This window comes from Moschus berezovskii, chromosome 1 (genome assembly GCF_049115385.1).
Source record: "Moschus berezovskii isolate FMDL1 chromosome 1, NW_MosBer_1.0, whole genome shotgun sequence".
Lineage (NCBI taxonomy): Eukaryota > Metazoa > Chordata > Mammalia > Artiodactyla > Moschidae > Moschus > Moschus berezovskii.
In genome coordinates this window covers 89,252,678-89,274,194 of record NC_142460.1, presented here as the reverse complement: position 1 = coordinate 89,274,194, position 21,517 = coordinate 89,252,678, and the positions used below count along the sequence as shown (strand labels likewise).

Here is a 21,517-nt window from a genome sequence, read left to right as displayed (position 1 = left end):
TGTCAGAAATGATCTTACCTTCTTGTGCAGAGAGTGTCACCTGAGAAAATGAACATGTAGTGAAGGATCTAAGACAGATGCAAGGAAGAACTTCTAGTGGCCGTGCGGGGCTGTGGGCAGATGACAGGGAGACTATAGCGTGGGAAGCAGTGCAGGTTGCAGTCCTGTGGGGATGGGAGAAGGAGGAAATCGACCCTTCTACCCAAGGATGGGGCAAGAGCGGGACTCTGTCTTTCTCTCCTGCCCTGCCCCTCCCCTACAGCCTCTCCCCTCCTCCTGCTAAAGTAGCCCCACCCAGAGAGTAGAGGTCCTTTCTGGGTTGAGAAACCCTGGCATGGCTCTAGGGCGGCACTGTTTACTAGAAAAATCATGCAAGCCACAGATGTAATTTTACATTTTCTAGTAGCTATATTAAAAAGCAAAACATGCAATTAATTTTAATAATATATCTGTTTAACCAATATATTCAGAATATTATTTTCATATGCAGTCAGTTTTTAATTATTAATGAAGTATTTGATATCTTCCCACACTAATTCTTCCAAACCTGGTATCTATTTTACACTGATAGCACATCTCAACCTGTACTAGCCACATTTTAAGCTCAGTAGCCACATAGTGTTTCTCCTTTGGGTGGCAGCAACGGGCTGGGGTGGGAGAGGGGACAGGCTGCTGCTCAGGTAGCGTCCCAGGAAAGGACTGGGTGATTTGTGGTCCTGGTGACCAGATGCTAATAGGGGCCAGGCTTTCTGCAAGCCTCCTATCCTGAAAGTGTCCTTGGATTGGGGAGAGGGACGCTGGGGGGATGGCAGAGGAGCCACAGTTGTGGGGGCAGAAATATAAGGCATGGGGACGCAGAGCTGGGTGTAAAGGGTGTGGAGGGGCTGGGGCGGCAGAGAAGCCTGGCGGCTCTGAGGCTGGGAGCAGCTCTGAACAGCCCTCTCCAACTCCTGTTCACAGAGACTTCAACAACAACGGGACCTCCCAGTGGTGAGTTGAAGCTCTTTGTCTGAATCCCCTGATACGATCCCTGCCTGCCAGAGGCCACCAGCTCAGGCCACCAGCCCAGCAGAGAAAGCAGCGGTGCACAGGTGGGAGGGGGCCTTGGTGGCAAGGTGGGTGATGAAGGAAGGAGGAGGCCCTTCCCTCTCTAAGTACCAGTGGGGCCTCCCTGGGTAGGTACCATTCTTTTACTATCTCCATCACCCCAAGATGACTTACAGACTCGGGACCAAGATATCAGGCCTCGGAAGCCATTGCACAGGCCTCCAGCTCTCCCCGGGGGTGAACATGAGACCCCAGGCACAGGAGAACACGTGCCCCTTCTGCTCCCAGAGGGGAGGAGCAGAGGCCAGGCCTGCAGGGTTGGTTGGTTAGGTCTTGCCTCTGGGCTGCTGCTGCGCAGGGAGTATGCAGCCTTCAAGGTTTGGGCTCTTTGCTGGGACAGGAGAAGGGTTTGGGACAGCTGTTTTTTTATTAGGAGTATTAGCAGTGTTAACAGAAATACAATCAGATAATAATTGCTACCAGTTTTGGAGTTCCTACTGTTTCTCAGATACTATGCAGGAGTTTGCATACAGTATCTGTAATTCTTGCCACAATCTTGAAATGCAGGTATTGTTATCCCATTCTACAGATTAGGAAACTAAGATTCAGAGAGGTTAAGAGATTTACCCAAGGCTTCCCAGAGACAGTATGGCCCTTGTTACAACCCCTGTCTTGTCAACTGAGAGAGACCTGGGCTGATACATTGCCTTGTAAGATGGCCCAGTTCATTTCCTGTTGTAACCAGAGGGAAGCACCCCAGTGACGCAGGGGAGTGAGCCTCAGGGGAGGAGTAATGGCTGCTGGGCTGCAGGGCAAGCAGGGGGCTGTGACAGGGCTGTCCACCAGGAAGACGCACACCTCAGGCAAAGTTAGAGCAGGAGGCTGAGGTGGGGGGAGCTGAAGTGGGAGGAAGACAAACAGGCCTGAGCGGCTCTCGGAGCCCGGCATGAAGCGTGGGGCTTCTGCCTCCTGTCTGCAGCCCTGAGCATCCGACCAAGGTGGCGCTGAAGGTGGTGACACCCATCATCATCTCCGTCTTCGTGCTGGCCCTGTACCTGCACGCCCAGCAGGTGGAGTCCACCGCCCGCCTCGACTTCCTCTGGAAACTTCAGGTGGGTGGCCAGGGGCTGCGGCGGGGGTGCGGGAGGAGGTACCCAGGCCTCTGGGCACTTTCTGGGCTGGGCTGGGCCTGGGTTCTTCACCAACGAGGTGTCCTGCTCAGGCCTCGTCCCAATTGCCTGGTGCCCTGTGTCCCGGTGAGTCTGCCCCCTGCTCTCTGGGGCCAAGAGGCAAAACTGCAGAGCTCCAGGCAAACCCACCCTCAACAGTGCCCAGAGCTGGGACCCTGATGGACAGGCAGGAGGAGAGGAGGGGAGCAAGTGGTGTGCAGTTCTGGGGCCTCAGAGGCCCGAGTGCCGGAGCTGGCACCAGAGGCATCTGAGCAGGGCACGATGTGACCAGACCTGGACTTGAAGCCTCCTCCAGGGGAAGACAGCTGGAAGGGGCATCAAAGATCATTGACAGGAAGTCTGGCCAGGTGGCTATGCCCTGGCCTTGATAAGCAGTGGCCCAGGCAGGGGCAGAAGTGCTGGGTGCTGGGTGCCCTGGTGGAGCTGAAATCCAACCAGCACTCTGCTGTCCAGACTCTGTGCCTTGCATGCTGTGTCCAGCTGGAGGAGGGGGTGATGCTGGGCCATGCACAGTATGCTCCAGGTGCTAGTGGCAGCCCCTGTGTGTCCCCTTACTACCTGCTGGACCACCTCAAAAGGTGCAGGAGAGGGTGCCCAGGACCTGTGAGAAAGCCTGGGTTTAGATAGGAGTAGGGGTAGGGCTCAGACCTGCTGTTCCCGCCCAGCCGCTTGTAAGGCACAGCTTCGCTTGGCCTCTTTGCCTCCTCTGGCCTGACTCCTGTGTGCAGACTGCTTCTCCAGCTCATCTGTAGCTTGCTTAGGCTTCCTCCATCCTCAGCTTCCTAGTACTGTCGAGATTCAAGTCTTTGGGCCAGGGCAGGAAGCCTTGATTTTCTGTGGCTGCTGAGCAAAAGTGGAGGCATCTAGCTGCCCCTGCTATTGGGAGTTTTGTGTGAGGTCTTGCTGAGGTCCCCACTGAGGTCTCCGGTGGGAATGCCAGAGGCTGGGGAAGCATGTTTTCCTGCAGAACACCCCTACTAAGCCCTGGGTTGGGAGGGACCTCAGGGGTACACACTGTGAGGCTGCATCTTCTCTTCTCAGGGAGCGGCCTCCCAGCCTCCTCCCCGCTGGTTCACGCCCCTCTTCTTGGGGAAGCTCCCGGGAGGCCCCCAGCTCTCCCCTGGGGGCTGACCAGACACTGTGGAGCCTGAAGCCAGTTTCCCTTCATTCCTCTGCTCTCACCCACCACCTCCCCGCATGAGCCCTCTGGAAGCCCCTCCCAAGGAGGTTGCTGCTGTGTGATTTGGTTGTATTGCAAAGACCCCGAGAAAGGGAGGCCAGGAGGGGGAGCCTGCCACTCCGCTTCCTGACTGACTACCCCTTCACCCCCACCCCCGGACCCTGTCCATCTCGTGAGGGTACAGGGTCAAACGGAGGCTCCCACCAGGTTTCATCTGCTTTTATGGGAAAAATTGTAAAAAATTATTTTGAACTTACAGAAAAGTTCAAAGAACCCCACCAGTCCCTTCATCAGATTCCCCAGCCATTTTTCCGCATTTGCTCCATCACCCTCTCTTTTCTGACACGATGCCCTAATCCACCCCCTCAGTTCCCCAGTGTCTACCTCCCCAAAGCAAGGACACTCTCTGCATTGTTTCCGTGCAAACCCCCAGACAGGAAATCAACACTGTCCACCCACAGTACATTCACTCACAGAACCGTTCGTGTTTGGTCACCTGTCCCAGTTCTGGCCCAGGACCCCCTCCAAGGTACCCTGTGCATTTAGTCATTAAGTTTCTTGCTTTTGCCTCTCAGTTTGTCAGTCTTAAAGAGGTCCTTGTTCTGTAACCCTCAGTCTGGGGCCCTTGATGTTTCCTGTGTCCAGACTCGGGCCCCGCCTTCCGGGAGGAAAACCGTGGAAGTGACACTCACTAGCCACTTCTCAGAACATCACCTTGAAGATTCCTCTGTGTTGGCCTGTCCCACCCCTGGCGACGTTAACCTTGATCACCCTCTCAAGTGGGCATCTGCCAGATTTCTCCACTGTCAGGTCCCCATCTTCCCTTTTGTACCCTATTAGCATTTTGTGGAAAGATACTCTGGCATTACACCAATATTCTGATTCTCAGCAAACCTCACCCAGCAGTCTCAGCATCCATCACTGACTCCTGCCTGCCAGGTGTGATGACCTATGTCTGTCATTCCTTCTGCATTTGCTTTTTTTTTAATTAATTAATTTATTTGGCTGCATTAGGTCCTAGCTGCAGCACGCAGGATCTTTTGTTGCAGTTGCGGTGTGTGGACCTAGTTGCTCCACAGCATGTGGGATCTTCGTTCCAGGAGTTGAACCCATGTCCCCTGCCAGTGCAAGGTGGATTCTTAGCCACTGGAACACCAGGGAAGACCCCCTTCCACGTTTGTTAATCGACATTCTCCTTTAAGGCAGAGCTTTCCTTGTGTGTATTAGTTGCTCAGTCATGTCCAACTCTTTGCAACCCCACAGACGGTAGCCCACCAGGCTCCTCTGTCCATGGAATTGTCCAGGCAAGAATACTGGAGTGGGTTGCCATTCCCTTCTCCAGGGGAACTTCCTGATCCAAGGATCCAACCCAGGTGTCCTGTATTACAGGCGGACTCTTTACCGTCCGAGGCACCAGGGAAGCCCAGAGCTTTCCTTATCCTCCTCTTATTTACTTCGTTCATTTAGCTGCATCAAACTACACGCATAGATTCCTATCGAATTCAGTGGGGCTTGTACTCTGCTCTCATTATTTATTTTAATGTTTCGTGTTTCCTGGCTTTGGTCAGTGTATCTTCAGGTTGGCTTCCATGTTCTTTGACGCGTCTCCATCATTCTTTGAGCATTTTTTTACTTTCTGGCACAAGATGATGTCTGGGGTTCATCATGTACTTTCCCTTCAAGGTGCCCCAGTTGTTTGTCATGGAGAATGGTGTTTAGAAACCCAAATCAGGGCACCCAGTATGTTCACTGTTCTAGGTCCTTTCTGTGGACAAAGCTAGGAGATGTATGTAAGTTATGGAAAATACACGCATATACACGTACATATGAATGGATACTGCTGCAGTAACTGTCAGTTGCTACTCAAAACCATGAGTTGGTAGCAGTACCCCATTCCCAATGCAAAACCTCAGGCTTCTTTCTAGCCTTCCTCCTTCCATGCATGCAAATATTGCTGGCAGAGAGCACTTCCCCTTCTATTTCTTTCACATATTTACTCATTTGCTCAGTGGAACCGACCCCCGCACCACCCCAGCCCCCTTCTCTGCCCCACCATGCCCTCTCCCCGCCTCACCGCCCTGCTTCCTTGCTGGACACACCACACGCGGCACTCCTTGCTCTGATCACGTCCTTCCTCAGGCACAAGCCCTCTGTACAAGGTTGGCAAGGAAGGGAAAATTGAAAAGGAAGTGGCTGACCACTCCCCATTTTGAAAACATGCACATGTAGAGTGTGGGGGTGAGCGTGTCTCTACTTGCCAGGTGTGTCAGCCTGTCTCTACTGAAGCATCTCATGATGCCCCCACATCCTTCCATCTCCCATCGTCCTCCAGCGCTTTGGGGAGGGATAAATAATAACCTGAACACGGGTCCTTGGGATGGATGAGTGATGGTCTGTTGCCCCACCCCCAGTCCCTCCTGGCAGCCCATTTAGCTATGGTCATGGTGGGTGGGTGTGGTGCTGACAGGGAGATGGGGAGCCTGGGGTCCTTAGCTTCCCTGCAGCACCTGCATGGCCCCGTCCTCTGGGCCTTGGTCCTCAGGAGAGCCCATTCTTGTCTCCTCCCATAGCCTGGACCTTATTAGGACCAGCAAGCACCCCTGAGCCATCCTGCCTGAGCAGAGCCCAGCCCTAGCTGGCTGTGCTGGCAACTGCCCATACATCTTGGGGAGAGTTCCCAGAGGTGGCAGGTGCATCTGACCAGCACCTCTGTGCTTGGCTTCTGTTCCCAGCAGCAGCTATGCTCCCAGCGTCCCCACGCCCCAGCCTCCACTGCCTGACACTCTGGGCAGATGCTCGCTGGGAAAGCATTCCTGCCACCTGTGGGCTGATCAGAGGAGCTGAGGTGCTCCTGAGTCCCCAGGCATGTGGTCTCCATGGGTGGTAGGGGCAGGAGTGGGGGCAGCCTGGTGCATCTTCAAAGCAGCTGGGGCCCCTCTGCGGGGACAGCAGGGAGAAGGAGAGGGACTCCCACACCAGCCTTCTCCTTCTGGCACACCTGTTCCAGAGCAGAAGCAGGGGGCCCTTATTTATGGGAGTTGTTGTTGTTGTTTAGTCGCAAGGCCGTGTCTGTTTTTGTGACCCCATAGACTGTAGCCCACCAGGCTTCTCTGTCCATGGGATTTTTCAGGCCAGAATACTGGAGTGGGTTGCCATTCCCTTCTTCAGAGGATCTTCCTGACCCAGGAATAGAACCTGCGTCTCCTGCATTGCAGGATTCTTTACCACTGAGCCACCAGGGAAGCCCAATTTAGGGGAGGGGATGGTCAAAGTGTCCCACCCCACAGGAGCCACCTGGCAGGAAGATAGCATGTGCCCGCTGGACCCCCCTGGCATCTGAGGGTCCAGGAGCTTCCTTGGGTGTGACCCACCCATCCCAAGAATGAGGTGGGTCCTCTCACTTCGTCCCTCAGCTTTCTCCTTCCCCCCTGGAGCCAGACCTGCAGCCTTGATGGGAGTAGCAGCTCCTTCTCCATGGGCAGCCACTGCCCACCGGAGACCCAGGGCCCTGAGAAATAGTCCTGGCCTTTCTGGAGGTTCTAGCTGCAGTGAATAGAAAGGCCTCCATGTTTAGTTAAGGAAGGCCCGAGAAGCCTAGCTAGATCTATTAAACAGCCCTGCTAATGATGCTTGGCCTGCCTGTCTGCTTGTTTTACCTACACTGTTGCCTGCCCCCATTCAAGGGACCATTCTGTTTGCCGTTGAGGGGTGGGAGCAAGCAGACCCTGCTTCCGGACCCCTGTGCCCCTTGAACACTCTGGTCAGCTGGCTCCTTGCACACCGAAGTGCAGGACTACCTCTGTGCTTCAGCTTGAGGGCCACTGTTGGCCTCTTGACCTGAGGGTTCTGCACTGTCCCTTTATCCTGGATGGTGAGTTCGTCCCAGGCCCAGGACCCAAGCTTGGGAACATCAATGATGTCCCTGTCCTGCCCAGGTGGCACCTCGAGGGACTTGCACCCTCTGGTCCTGGGGTGGGTCAGCTCTCGGGGAACCAGGGAGACCAGGCAGGGCTCTAAGCAGCTTTCCCTGCATTCAGTCTGCTAAAGTGATTTTTATCAAATTGCTTTTCTGTGTGTGTTTCCTTATACGAAGAGGAAAATGGACAGTCGAGGAGCACTTGGGTGGCTAGAGGGCCGTGTGGGTGTGGGTTTGAACCAGCCTTTCACCCTCCTGCCTCCTTTTCATCTGGGGCAGGCAGGATCTGTCCAGCTTCTCCTCTGGGACCTGTTTTCACTCAGGGTCCCTCCTTCAGGATCAACGTTCTCATAGGTGTCACTTTCCAAGAGGCAGGCGGGGAGAGTTAGCCACTTACAGAGTTCTCTTTTCTGATGGTCAAAGTAATAGATGCTCTTTAGTGAAAACCTGGCAGTAGAGACAGCAGTGAGGATGCAAAGCCTGGCACTTGTTGAAATCTTGGGCCCATGTGGGCACATAGGTGGGCTGCACTGCCTTTTTCTAAGCAGCCTGCTGCTTGCCCTCCCTCTGACCGGGCCCTCTGTCCCAGGCCACAGAGGAGAAGGAGGAGATGGAGGAGCTGCAGGCCTACAACCGGCGGCTGCTGCACAATATTCTGCCCAAGGACGTGGCCGCACACTTCCTGGCCCGCGAACGGCGCAACGACGAGCTCTACTATCAGTCGTGCGAGTGCGTGGCCGTCATGTTCGCCTCCATCGCCAACTTCTCCGAGTTCTACGTGGAACTGGAGGCCAACAACGAGGGTGTCGAGTGCCTGCGGCTGCTCAACGAGATCATCGCAGACTTTGACGAGGTGCAGCTGGGCCCCGACACCCCCCTTTCCCATCACCCGTGTGAGTGGAGACGTCAGGAACCCTGACTGTCCCAGGCACTGCCACAGGTGCCTGCATGTATTTCTTCCCCGTCACCATGTGTCAGTGGGGAGGCCCAGACTCACAGACATTAAGCATCTTGCCTTGGGTCACTGCCTGTAAGCGGCAGAGCTGGGGTTTCAGCCTTAGCTGCCCCATCGAGGCCCTGCCTGGCTGACTCGCCAACCACCCCTATCACCTGCCATTCCTCTTGTGCCATCTGGGGCTGGACAGGGCCTCAGGCTGGGACTCAGCGTTTGAGAGAGTCCAAGGGAGGGGGATTCCCAGGGTAAAGGAGGAGGTGGGACCAAGTTGCAAAGCCTTGAACAGCAGAAGCAGAAGCAAAGACATTTTCTTTGTTGAGTACCTAGTGTGTGCCAGGCCCTGAGGGATACTGTACCCAGCAGAGCAGTCTCGGTGCTGGGAGCCCACCATGTGGTGAGCGTGAGAGGGACAAGCCCAGCAGGAACACAGGGGCCGGGGCATGAAGCATACGCACTAGAGAGATGGTGGAGCTGGGACCAGGCAGTGCCAGAAGCGGCCCCTGAGACTCCCGGGCATTGCGGTTACTGGAGTTGGCTGACATGGATGTGGACAGGCTTCCAGCAGATCCTGGAGATAGGAGAAGAGTGGCCTGCTGGACAACAATGAGGAGGTTTCCCTGGGAGGGCTGGGGACCTTAGCCAGCAAAGGAAAAGGTGGCTGCCAATCCATTAGGGGGAAAAGCCCCAGAGGTGACTCGTGACCTGGCCCCAGGGGCTCTTGTATGTGGCTGGGCTCACAGCCCACAGCCCCTAGACCGTCAGCAGATGAGTACTGGAGGAGGCCTGACTGTTGGGGAGCACTGAAGCTTTATATTGAGTAGGTGACAGAGATGGGCCCCTCTGTGTGAACCAGGGTGACACAGGGGCTGTGCTCCTATAGTCCCCTGCAGACCTCAGTACCCAACTTCGGGGTGACCCAGGTTTGGCCTCCTTCTTCCCAGATCATTAGTGAGGACCGGTTCAGGCAGCTGGAAAAGATCAAGACCATCGGCAGCACCTACATGGCCGCCTCGGGCCTCAATGACTCCACCTACGACAAGGTGGGCAAGACCCACATCAAAGCCCTGGCCGACTTCGCCATGAAGTTGATGGACCAAATGAAGTACATCAACGAGCACTCTTTCAACAACTTCCAGATGAAGATCGGTGAGCCTGGCTCAGAGTGCTGAGGGCTTGTCGGGGCTCCCCAAACCGCCTCTCCCATCCTGCTTCCATGAGCCAGTCCAAGGAGGCTGATGTTACAGTCTGTCCCTGCCTGAGGGGCGGGGGCTGGTACCCATCACACAGCAGAGTTCTCCAGGGCCTAGAGGTGCCTCCTCTGCATGGCGGTGAGCATGGGACACATTTCCCTTGGTTCCTGCCTTTTCTACTCACTATGCCCACCAGAGAGGCTTTGTGGGGGATGCTGTGTGCCAAGGGTACAGGGCTCCTCATGGGAGAGGCCGGAACTCAGAAAGGGGTTATTGCTGAGTTCTAAGTGGTTCCAGTGTGTGTGTGAGCAAGATCTAGGTGAGGTTAGAATGAGGTGAGAATTAGAAGGGTCTTCTAATCTACACAACTGGGGAAAGAAATGGTGAGGATGTGGAGATAAGTTGAGTCCACATATCTTCCTTGGATTCCTTCTTTGTCAAATGCTTTGGCCCTTGTTGGGTGGCTTTGAGGAGCTTCGTAGATGCTGTGGTATCTAGGGGGCAGGACTGCTGCAGGAGAGGGGGAAAGTTCTGAGCAGAGGCAGAGCCAGTTTCAGAACAGGCAGAGCTATATTCTACTTGTTTGGAAAATCCTTGAACCAAAACCCTATATAATTTTTTTCAATTTTTGTATTTATTATTTTATTTCTTAATTGAAGTATAGTTGATTTACAATATAATATTAGTCATGGGTATGCTGCTGCTGCTGCTAAGTCGCTTCAGTTGTGTCCGACTCTGTGCGACCCCATAGACGGCAGCCCACTGGCTTCCCCGTCCCTGGGATTCTCCAGGCAAGAGTACTTGAGTGGGGTGCCATTGCCTTCTTCAGTTGTGGGTATACAGCATAGTGATTATACTCCAAGTAAAGTTATTATAAAATACTGGGTATATTTCCTGTGCTATACATCTTCTTTGTATTCCTTTTGTTGTTTATTACCCCAGTCTTCTATTCTGACACTTTTCAACTCTACAGAAGAGCTGCAAGAATAGTGCAGGGAAAACCCATGTATATCAGCACACTTGCCTATTTGCTCCGCTACTGCATCCACTAAACGATCTGAGAAACACAACTGTGTGTTGCTTGATAAGGTTCAAGGTGTCTCAGTGGCTCGTTTTGTCCTTATCTTGTCAAGGATACCCAGGCTTTCAGAATAAGAGTTCCTTTTTCAAAAGAAACAGCTTTGTCGAGCACTGCTTTCTACCTCTTGTGGATGGTGGAGATAAAGAATGCTTTCCGAAAGAGCAGTCCTTTGTCAAAATTTTAATGTATTATCAGCTCCCTCCCAGAAATGTCTCAGGTCAAAAATGATTCAGATTTCAATTTTTTTAAAAAAAAGGAACAGTCACCAACAAAGATATTGGTATTTCAGTTCTCAAAATTAGCACATTAAACTGAAATATGGATTCTTAAAAGTCAATATTGTGATCATGAAGGTCCTCAGGAGATCTTTTGTTCTGGCCTGAGTGCTGGGAACTGGCTTTCCCTGAGGAGTTGGCCGTGAGGGCTGGTAGGCACATGCCTGTGGACTGGACCAGGTTTTCATTTTGCATCAGGTGCTGGAAACCCAGAGCAGAGCCAGCTGGGGGGTGGCTTTAACTGATGAGCAGTCTGTGCTTCGGTGTAAGCATCACCCCTGGTTTCCCATGATGTTGCCATCCTTGTTTTTCTTTCACTCCACCTCCCCACCTCCACTGATCTGCACTTCTCTCCTGGCATGTATGTTTCTGTGAGCTGCCCCAGCTCCTGCGCTGGACCAGGACTGAGGATTCAGTGGCAGGCAGACAAGGAGCTGGGCAGGCAGCTGGGAGCCTCGTGTGGTAGATCCTGCCCTACAGACACAGGGATGTCTTGCCTGGGACGCATGGCTGTCACCAGTGAGGGTGACAGCCCAGCCTGGGAATAGCACGTGGGGTAAAAAGCTACCTGTGGCTTGATGGACCCAAAGAGGAGGCTGGTGGAAGGAAGAGTTTTGAGGACTGATGACATTTCTGATTTAGTGAGTGGTCGATGCCGGGGGGGCGGGTGCATGTGGGAGCTTCTGCTGTATTTGTGACCGCACACTAAGAAATAGTTAAGCCACAGTTAGGCTTAATGAGGCCCATCATGAGAAACGGTTTATATAATAGGAGGGAGTGCCTTGGGCCTTGGAGATGGGGCAGAAAATTTCTAGAGAATGCTGGGTGAAGCAGATGTGTCTGGGAAGGACTTTGCTGGGAGACGAGGAAGGGCATTTGAGGTAGAGACCAGCACCGCAGAGGCTCAGGGGCAGGGTTGCTCAGTGTTGTCTTGGGCAGGACTCGGAAGGCAGACAGAGTGAAGCAGAAGTGGAGGAGCAGGACGGAGAGGGAGAGTCCCCATGGATGCGGCAAATTACTTCCCGGCGTCAGTCACTGACGCCTCACTGAGGCATCGCCGCCCTGGTGCAGAAAGCTGGGGGTGAATTACTTAAAAAGAGCAGACACTGGGCAGGGATGTGGCTTAGGAGGCAGGTTCTGAAAATGAGAGTGCTGGCACCCCTGGAACACAGGAGCGCGGCGAGTCTGAATTAAAGGTGGAGACTTAAATGCCACCGGGAGAGGGGTGATTAAAGAAAGGCAACCGGAAAATGCAAAAGGTCACTGGAAGCCTTAAAGACGGCAGTCTAGCGGTGGATTTGCAGGAGCTGAGTGTTGCCTGGGTGACAAGGACACAGGAGTAGTGGCTATGTGAATGGGTTCCTGTGGTCTCGAGCTAGCAAGTGTGCAATAGGATCAGAGCAGTGGCAGCTGTGCGGTTAGGTACAGCCTCAAGCCACAAGGACCCTGGGTGTCTTCAGGCCAAGAGTCAGGGGGAGAATCTGCCAAGAATCAGGGGAGGAATGGTATTGAGGGCAGGCAGAGTTGGTCTGAACCCTGATGAGAATTCTGACTTCTGTCCCCTGCAGGGCTCAATATTGGCCCTGTGGTGGCGGGCGTGATTGGAGCCCGCAAGCCTCAGTATGACATCTGGGGCAATACGGTGAATGTGGCCAGCCGCATGGACAGCACCGGTGTGCCCGACCGCATCCAGGTGAGTGCAGGAGCATCCACCTCTATGTCCACTGGGGTACCTCTGTGAGCTGCTAAGCGGTCTTCCAGCAGGCTCTCACAGTTCCTAGTCAGAATTTCTGCAGCCACATTTGAGGCAGATGGGGTGGTTGGTGCTAATGCAGTGGAAGCCTGGAGAACACAATTGTGTTTCAGGCTCTCAGTACCTTGGACAGATCTTCTAGCCTGAGCAAAACCCTCTACTGGCCACAGGAGGAATTGTGGGGAATGGCACAGCCAGCTGCCCATGCCAAGCCAGGAGTGCTAAGGCTACACACCAGGCACACAGAACAGTCACAAGGCAGGCGGCTGCAGGGAGCAGGATTTGCTAAATGGAGCTCAGAGCGCTCAGGGCTTGGTTCTGAAAACAAGACAAGGCCACTGGTCCCTGATGGTGCCCCCACCAGTCTTAAAAGCCAAGGAGCCTGGCCAGAGACCTGGAGACTTTCTCGTCTCTTCATCCTGTACAGGCTGGTGCTCTTCAGCCGCTTTTCTTTGTTTTTCTCAGGCCTTGCTTGATCTGACACAGAGAGGCCCTGAACCATGGAACCTCGGTTAGCCTTCCTGGTCTCGGTTTTCTCAAGTGCAAACTGGGGTCATTTTTAAGGTCCTTGCTCACACCGACACTGCTTAACCGTACCCTAACTTCACTCCCTTGTGGGGCCTCTGAAGAAAGGGACTGACCCCAGCATGACCCTGGCTGGCCTGTGGGTGTTTCCTGAGGGGCCTGGCCAGATGGCCTCCTCTCACCTCCATCCTGGGGGTGGGGGGATGGCGGGGGGAAGAGTGTGGGACAGAAAGGTAGGAGTGGGGGTCCTGAGGAGAGACGGAGAGAGAGGAGGAGCGTTTACAGAGCTTCACCCCCCCCACACACACACACAGATGTGAGGGACTGTCAGTAACCGACAGCAGTAACCTACCTTTACACAGGGCTTACCTTTCACAGAATGTGCTGCCCCTTCCTCCCTGGCTGGACAGCAGGTGTGGATGGGGGCCCTGGCAGGGGTGCTGGCCATACTCAAAATGGCTCTTGGATCACCCTGTGGTGAAGCTTTGGTCTCACTGCTCCTCCCGTCACCTCTGCTTGGCCCTTCGCCCTGCAGGAGTGTCCTGTCGTTACTGACACTGCCTGTGAGTCCTCCTCTTTGTTCCAAAGGCCAAAGCAGAGGCGGGCAGCACAATCTGAAGTGAATCTGGGCTCTAGCATTTACCAGCTGCATGACTTCAAGCAAGTGGCATAGGTTTTCCGAGCCTGAGATCATAGTTCTAACCTCATAGGAAGACGAAATGAGATCAGCAGTGGTTCTCAAACTGTCTGTGGTGGAAAACCAGTTTCTAGAACTTTCTGAAAGTTCTGGGTTGAGGCTTTGGTAAAACACTTGGGCACGGATTGTGGGGAGTGGGAGGGCTGTGAGCTCCTGAGAGCTCCCCTCAGCTTCTGCGGTTCTCTCATTGTGGAGGACGACGGTAGGCAGTGCGTGGCCACGGGCGCGTTCAGGGGCTGGCCACCCCACCTGGCCTGGAGTGGGTGCTGCCTCCCTCTGGGTTCTGAGGCCCTTCCTTGGAGGAGCTGCCCCACAGTGGGGCTGCCACCCACCCTCCCGAGTCAGGGGCAGTCAGGTCATGGCCTGTCCTCTCTCCTCCTTTGCCTCTTAGGTCACCACAGACATGTACCAGGTGCTGGCCGCCAACACGTACCAGCTGGAGTGCCGGGGTGTGGTCAAGGTCAAGGGCAAAGGCGAGATGATGACCTACTTCCTCAACGGAGGGCCCCCGCCCAGTTAGCAGCCACCGCGGACGCCAGGCAGCCTGGCCTCCAGAGACGCGGCGGAAGCCTCGCTGCAGCGCGCGAGGCCGCCCTGAGATTTCCCACTTTGACTCCAGAAGCAGCCTCTGCCTTTGCGGGCGGGAGGGCTGGCGGGCTCCGTCCAAGGCCCGGGGTGCCAGCGTCCTGCGAGCACCAAGCTGACCAAAGATGCCTCCCTCTGTTGAAGGCGCCGCCACACGCGGCCGGAACCCCGAGTTTTCTGACTGACGGGAGCTGCCGCGCGCGCGGAGAGGAGCGGCCGGAGGGATCGGCGCGGCAGGGCGGGCCGCCTGGGCGCAGGAACGCGGAGCTCGGCCTCCGGCGGGCGGGAGGCGGCGCCACTCTGGCCCGGCCCGGAGCTGCTTTTCTGTGTGAGCCTTTGCACTGCAGGCCGAGGCGGCGGCTCTGCAGGCCTCGGCAGGAGTGCTGGCTTTTGGATGGCCCGTGGCCTTCATCGCGGGCCCCTCCCACAACCCACAGCCGGTGCCCCAGGAGGGGGCAGAACTAACTGCGAGGGGGCGGCCAGAGGACTCAGAGCAAGGAGTGGTGGTTCTGAGAAAAAAGAAAATATTTATTAAATAATACAAAACACGTTTCTGTGCCCTTCTTTAGACTATGCTAGTTGTATGCGTGTAAGAGACCCACAAGCAAACCAGGATGCCACCGGGGAGGGAGGGCAGGGATCCCAAATTGTCTTTTTGTATTTTTTATTTTGTATTATTGAAAACCTTGGAGATCTAACAAATATACCAAATTCTATATTTTGTAAATTCTCTATATTAGAAAACAGCTGTGCACAGCAGGGCCTTTGTGCGCATTTGTACCGTATGTATGTTGATGTATGTACTGGAGCGTGTGTGTGTGCGCGTGTGTGTTTATGCTGTGGAACTGTTCTCATTCAGGACACCTGTTTCCCTCACCTCAGATTTTCCCAGGTCCAACCAGAGCAGTGAGCGTGTCCTTTTGGGGTTCCGTGTATAGGAAGATGCACGCACACGTTACCCTATCTTTCTCCCTGTCTCCCTCTCTCTCACACACACACAAACTCATCACCTCCATTAAGTAAAATGCAAACAGAATAAAAAGAAAACAAAAGTCTCTTTCCCATCTCAGGCCAAACTGGAGTCAAGGGAAGCAGCCTCAACCCATGGCAGACGGCAGGGCCTCCTGCCACCCTTCCGCTCCCAGAGATGTCAGCTTTTGCTTCGGGCAGAGAGGCAGCCCCAGCAACCCTGAGAGCTCAACTGGCGTGGTGGTGTGGGGAAGGCATCTCTCTCTGGAGATGATCCCTCAGGCAAGGAAAGGATGGGGGCTTTGCTCTCCATCTACAAACCAGACAGAGGAAAAAGAGGAGGCCAATCTATGGGCCAAAGCCAGCAGAAATTTCATTTTGTCTGATTTCATTTTTGGGGGGGATGGGTGGGAGCAGTCAAATACACCAAGAAAAATTTCTATTTTTTATGTCCTATGAGGGAGGCATTTGGAAAATGATATACTGTCATAGAGACCTTATTCAAACAGAATCCTTGGGTCCTGTGCCCAGATCTCTTCATTCTGTCTCAGGGCAGCATTATTCTCGCCTCCCAGGTGATCTGAAGGAGGTGAGGAGGCAGCTATATAGCAGCTGCAGAACGTTACTTTGACACCCCCCTGCACCACCTCTCAGTGGACACTAGCCCCGCCCTCCCCTTTCTACACACCACCTCCCACCCCAATCAAACACAATTCTGAGAAGCAAAGCTTATGGGCCTAACACTGGCAGCCTTAGTCTATCTGTGCTTTTGCTGCTCCATCCTCTGAATTCTGCATCACCCCTGCATCTGTCGCAAGGGGCTGGCATTCTCCATGGTGTTGTATTCGAGTCCCTGACTTCTCCATACGGCCGGCCAGTGGTGCTGGGTTTTCATTTTGCTCCCAACCTGAGTGATGTGTGTGCTGGTTTCTCCAGTGTTTCCCCCTGTTGGTCATGGACTCCCTGGCCTTGTGGGGCCCCTCCCTCCCATCCTGGCAGTGACTGGTGACCACGTGCAGTGCTAGCTCTTCATTCCCTCCAAGGGGTGTGCACTCTTTTTATCCCTGCTCTTGCAAAAATGAATACAATTATGATTTCCCATGGAAATGGAAAAAGTCTATTTAAATAATTTAACTATTAAACACTTTCACTGGTAACGTGTCCTGGTCTAATTCGCGTCTTGGGCGGTGGGCCTGTTTCCAGTGGGAAGAACAGTGCTCTCAGTGCAGGACAGGTCCTGCAGAGGACATCTCAAAGGGTAGAGAGCGCCCCTGAGTGGAGACAGTGCACTGCTGTGGTGAGAATGTTGGCCAAAGGCTGCAGTCATTGTGGCAGCAGGTGGGAGAACGCTGGTGACCTTGGACGTGCCAGGGTGCAGGAGGCCGCGGGATGGAGAGAGAAGGAGAGGGACCAAGGGAACAAGCAATGAAGGATGGAACCAGAAAGAGCCAGGACCAAGGGGAGGATGTTTTAAAACAGGTGAGCCAAATGTGTTTCAATGCTAAGGGAATAAAGTTGAAAATACAAGAGGGAACACAGATCATCGAAAGGACCCAAGCAGGTGGCAGTGGGGGAGATGTAGGCAGGAGGTGAACTGACCTGATTTGGATAACTAGGAATATTTATCAGGCAATCTGTGCCAGAGCCTGGGAAAAGCACCCTACAAACATGGCTTCATTTAATCCTCCTGACCACCACATTTCACTGAGGAAGGAACAGAGAGGTTGAGTCATCTGTGTAAGTCCACACAGCTGGTAATTAACAACCAAAATTAAAAGGGGCCTGTCTAGTAAGCCCACACAGACAAGTAACTTCACATGTGTCCAGGACTCCTCCTTTCCCGAGAGAAAGGGAAAGGTGGTAGGAGGGCAGGGGACCCTTTTCAGCAATTCCCAGCTGCTGCATCCATTAAATGCAGGGTTATATTTTGCTTCAGGAAATAAAACCAGAGGAGCTGGTCAAATAAAATTGAACACAAGTGAGAATGAAGGAACTATTGAAAGACACTTCACTGAGGTTCATTGCAATAATGGCCACAGAGGGACACAGATGTGGTATTCCTGGTTCTAGGTAGGCCTCCTGTTCCAAAGAGAATAGATATCCTTAGGAATTCAAATATGTGTGGAAAAGAATGTAATTGCATAGAGCTAAAGTTTATTTATAATTAATTCATTGATTATCTTTGGCTGTGCTGGGTCTCTGTTGCTGCACAGGCTTTTCTCTAGTTGCGGCAGGCAGGGGGCTACTCTGTAGATGCAGAGCGCCATCTTCTCACTTCGGTGGCTGCTCTTGTTGCAGAGCGTGGAAGAGCCCTCATATCTTGGAGCAACTACACCTGTGCACCACAACCATTAAGCCTGTGCTGTAAAACCTGGGAGACGCAAATACTGAAGCCTAAGCATTCTAGAGCCCGTGCTGTGCAACACAGAGCTAAATTTTAACTGAGAGATCTTTCAGGATCTTTTAGGAGTACAACCATGGGAAATCATCAGCCAAATCCATTTCACCTGTAACCTGCCTTCACTAATCATTTTAACTTGCTATAAAAGACTTCGGTGTCCTCCAATCTGCATGTAGCCTAAACAATGAGATATTGGCCAGAGTTGTTTACCAGAAACTTAAGAGTTATCTACGTCCTGTTCGAGATGGGCCAGTCAGTTCAGCCTCTTAACCACAGACGCCTCAACTAGGCAGGCATAAGTGACCTTTTGAACAGGCAGAGGCCTGTAGCTTAGTTACACTTCTGCAGAATGAGGATTCTTGCACCTTTTTCCAGTCACCTTTCCCCACATTCCCTCATCCTCCAGTTGCCCTGTTTCTTTATAGGCTATCCTATAACAGTACCCCGTGTCTCTTGCACTGGGGAGGTGGCTTTGAGATGCCTTCTCCTGTCTCCTTGCTTGGCTGCCTTGCTGCAAACCTTGGCGTCTCAGCATTCTGGCTTACTGTTCTTCAGGGAAGATGAACCTGATCTGTAACAGGTTTGATAAGCCTGCCAGAAGAGAAGTCCAGAGGGAGCTCTGCCCGTTGTTTGTCAGCCCCTTGCCCATATTGAAAGCCTGTGAGCAAGTTCAAGCAGCTTCCTGGGCCATTTGTTCCTAGGGCTACCCACCCCGATTTCCTCAGGGAGGGGCCACTGACCTCTAGCATTTAGTTTCGATTTGTAGTGAAAAAGTGACTTTGGGGTTTGGAAGCTGTCTTTGGGTGAGAAACTTTGTTAAAGAAGTATACCTGTGTAAGACTGACCATATAGATCATGGGATGAAGGCCCACCTGGTGGAATTGTGGCAGACAATGGGTTGAAGGCTCGGGGACTTCTGGTTTTGTCTTGGTCCTGTTTGTCCACATCTATGTCAGGTTGTCACTTATTAAGAACTGGCTATTGGGGACTAAGCTTCTTGGTGACCACAGCAAGCAGTGGTAGAAAGACTTTGTTGCTGTGACCACCTGGAAGTAAAGCACTTTCAAATTAAAAAATGTTAATTCAATTCCCTCTTCAAGCCTTCTAGGCTGCATTCTCCAAAACTAGGGAGCTTTCAGTTATGAATCCATGGAGGAGAAGATGGTAGTTTTTGATAGCACAACTTGGCTTTAGGCTCAAGAACAAAATGGCCTGAAAATGGATCATAATACAATTTTGCAGCTAGATTTATTAAGTAGGAAGAAAAGTGTGATGAAAATCTAATGTAGTTTTTTATGTCATTGTATCTGAGTAAATCTGTGCAAAGAAAATAAGACTACAGTTCAGTAGGAAGGGAAGGCGAAGAAAGCTGTTCTGCCTGATCCTAATGAAAAAGAGGACTTGCTGTTAATTCAGTAGAACACTCTGCTTGCTCCTCCTCCACTCCCATGTGATGGGGCTGCTACTCCTTCCCTGCCAGTGCCTGAGCCACAGCCTCTGGGCCACGGTTGCCCCTGTCTCTGAGAATCAAGACATAGGAATGGTCTCCCCTCTCATATCCACCAGAAAGTGAAAGTTAGTTGCTCAGCCGTGTTCAACTCTTTGCGACCCCATGGACTGTAGCCTGCCAGGCTCCTCTGTTCACAGAATTCTCCAGGCAAGAATACTGGAGTGGACTGCCATTTCCTTTTCCAGGGATTGGATACAGGTCTCCTGCATTGCAGGCAGATTCTTTACCATTTGTGCCACCAGGGAAGTCCAATCATATCCACCAGAAAGCCACCCAAACTCAGGTAGGGCAATCCTACCATTAAGGCATATCCACACTGAGGGTGTAAATGCTGAGACTGCACAGTCACTCCTTCAACTTCAGGTTTAATTAATCAGAAGGACAATATGCCAGAATTTCCTGGTAGTCCAGTGGTTAAGACTGCCCTTCCACTGCAGGGGGCGCCAGTTCCATCCCTAGTTGGGGAACTACGATACTGCATGCCACATAGCACAGCCAAATTAAAAAAAAAGAACAATATGCCAATTTATACAGATGACCCACAGAAAATGAAAAGTGTCTTTTCAATTTCTGCAACCCACAACCCAATCTGGGCAGATGTTGAAAGTTTATTAAACACCACCCACACTTCAGCAGATCAGGATCATGGAGAAAGCAAGAGAGTTCCAGAAAAACATCTATTTCTGCTTCATTGACTATGCGAAAGCCTTTGATTGTGTGGATCACAATAAACTGTGGAACATTCTTCAAGAGATGGGAATCCCAGACCACCTGACCTGCCTCTTGAGAAACCTGTATGCAGGTCAGGAAGCAACAGTCAGAACTGTACATGGAACAACAGACTGGTTCCAAATAGGAAAAGGAGTACATCAAGGCTGTATATTGTCACCTTGCTTATTTAACTTATATGCAGAGTACATCATGAGGAACGCTGGGCTGGAAGAAGCACAAGCTGGAATCAAGATTGCTGGGAGACATATCAATAACCTCAGATATGCAGATGACACTACCCTTATGGCAGAAAGTGAAGAGGAACTCAAGAGCCTCTTGATGAAAGTGAAAGAGGAGAGTGAAAAGGTTGGCTTGAAGCTCAACATTCAGAAAACAAAGATCATGGCATCTGGTCCCATCACTTCATGGGAAATAGATGGGGAAACAGTGGAAACAGTGTCAGACTTTATTTTTTGGGGCTCCAAAATCACTTCAGATGCTGATTGCAGCCATGAAATTAAAAGACGCTTGCTCCTTGGAAGGAAAGTTATGACCAACCTTGATAGTATATTAAAAAGCAGAGACATTACTTTGCCAACAAAGGTCCGTGTAGTCAGGGCTATGGTTTTTCCCGTGGTCATGTATGGATGTGAGAGTCGGACTGTGAAGAAGGCTGATCGCCGAAGAATTGATGCTTTTGAACTGTGGTGTTGGAGAAGACTCTTGAGAGTCCCTTGGACTGCAAGGAGATCCAACCAGTCCATTCTAGAGGAGATCAATCCTGGGTGTTCATTGGAAGGACTGATGCTAAAGCTGAAACTCCAATACTTTGGCCACCTCATGCGATGAGTTGACTCACTGGAAAAGAATCTGATGCTAGGAAAGGTTGGGGGCGGGAGGAGAAGGGGATGACAGAGAATGAGATGGCTGGATGGCATCACCGACTCTGTGGACATGAGTTTGAGTGAATTCCGGGAGTTGGTGATGGACAGGGAGGCCTGGCGTGCTGTGATTCATGGGGTCGCGGAGAGTCGGACACGACTGAGCAACTGAACTGAACACTTCAGCAGAACATAGAATGGTGCTGAATAAAGCTAGGGAGGAGGCAGATGGGCTTCATACAGAAACCCCTGGTAATTCAGTATGTGCTGCAGGAAGCATAGCTACACCAACAGCGGATCCTAATTGGGGCTCGAATGCTGAACATTATCAAGATTGCATTCTTGCAGGACCCAGAGTCAAAACAAAGAAGCCTAAATAGAGTCAGGGAGGTAAAACAGAAACTGAGAAAGAATCTTCAGAATTTCTAGAAAGAGTATTTAAAGCCTATAGGCAACGTGCAGATACAAATCCTAAGACCCCAGAGAATTTAAAAAATAGTTAATGGCTTTTATTGGTGAGAGCAACCTCAATATACAGAAGAAACTGCAAAAGATGGAAAGGGCTTTAGGAATGTCTATGTCTCAATGTGCTGAAATTGCCTTCAAAGTTTTTAATGGCAGGAACCACGTTCAGGGGAAAAGGAAACAGCG

At 52.2% G+C, this 21,517-nt stretch overlaps 1 protein-coding gene across 1 annotated transcript in view; it reads left to right on the top strand.

Annotated features, from left to right (window-relative positions):
- The window catches only part of ADCY5 (adenylate cyclase 5), a 154,832-nt gene extending 137,699 nt beyond the window's left edge, over positions 1 to 17,133 (top strand). The window contains exons 16-21 of the mRNA XM_055395631.2: positions 961 to 990; positions 2,027 to 2,159; positions 7,923 to 8,186; positions 9,230 to 9,434; positions 12,403 to 12,527; positions 14,201 to 17,133. Coding sequence (XP_055251606.1) covers positions 961 to 990; positions 2,027 to 2,159; positions 7,923 to 8,186; positions 9,230 to 9,434; positions 12,403 to 12,527; positions 14,201 to 14,329 — 886 coding nt within the window. The 3' untranslated portion in view covers positions 14,330 to 17,133. The remainder of the gene's footprint in view (positions 1 to 960; positions 991 to 2,026; positions 2,160 to 7,922; positions 8,187 to 9,229; positions 9,435 to 12,402; positions 12,528 to 14,200) is intronic.
- The last annotated feature ends 4,384 nt before the right edge of the window (positions 17,134 to 21,517 follow it).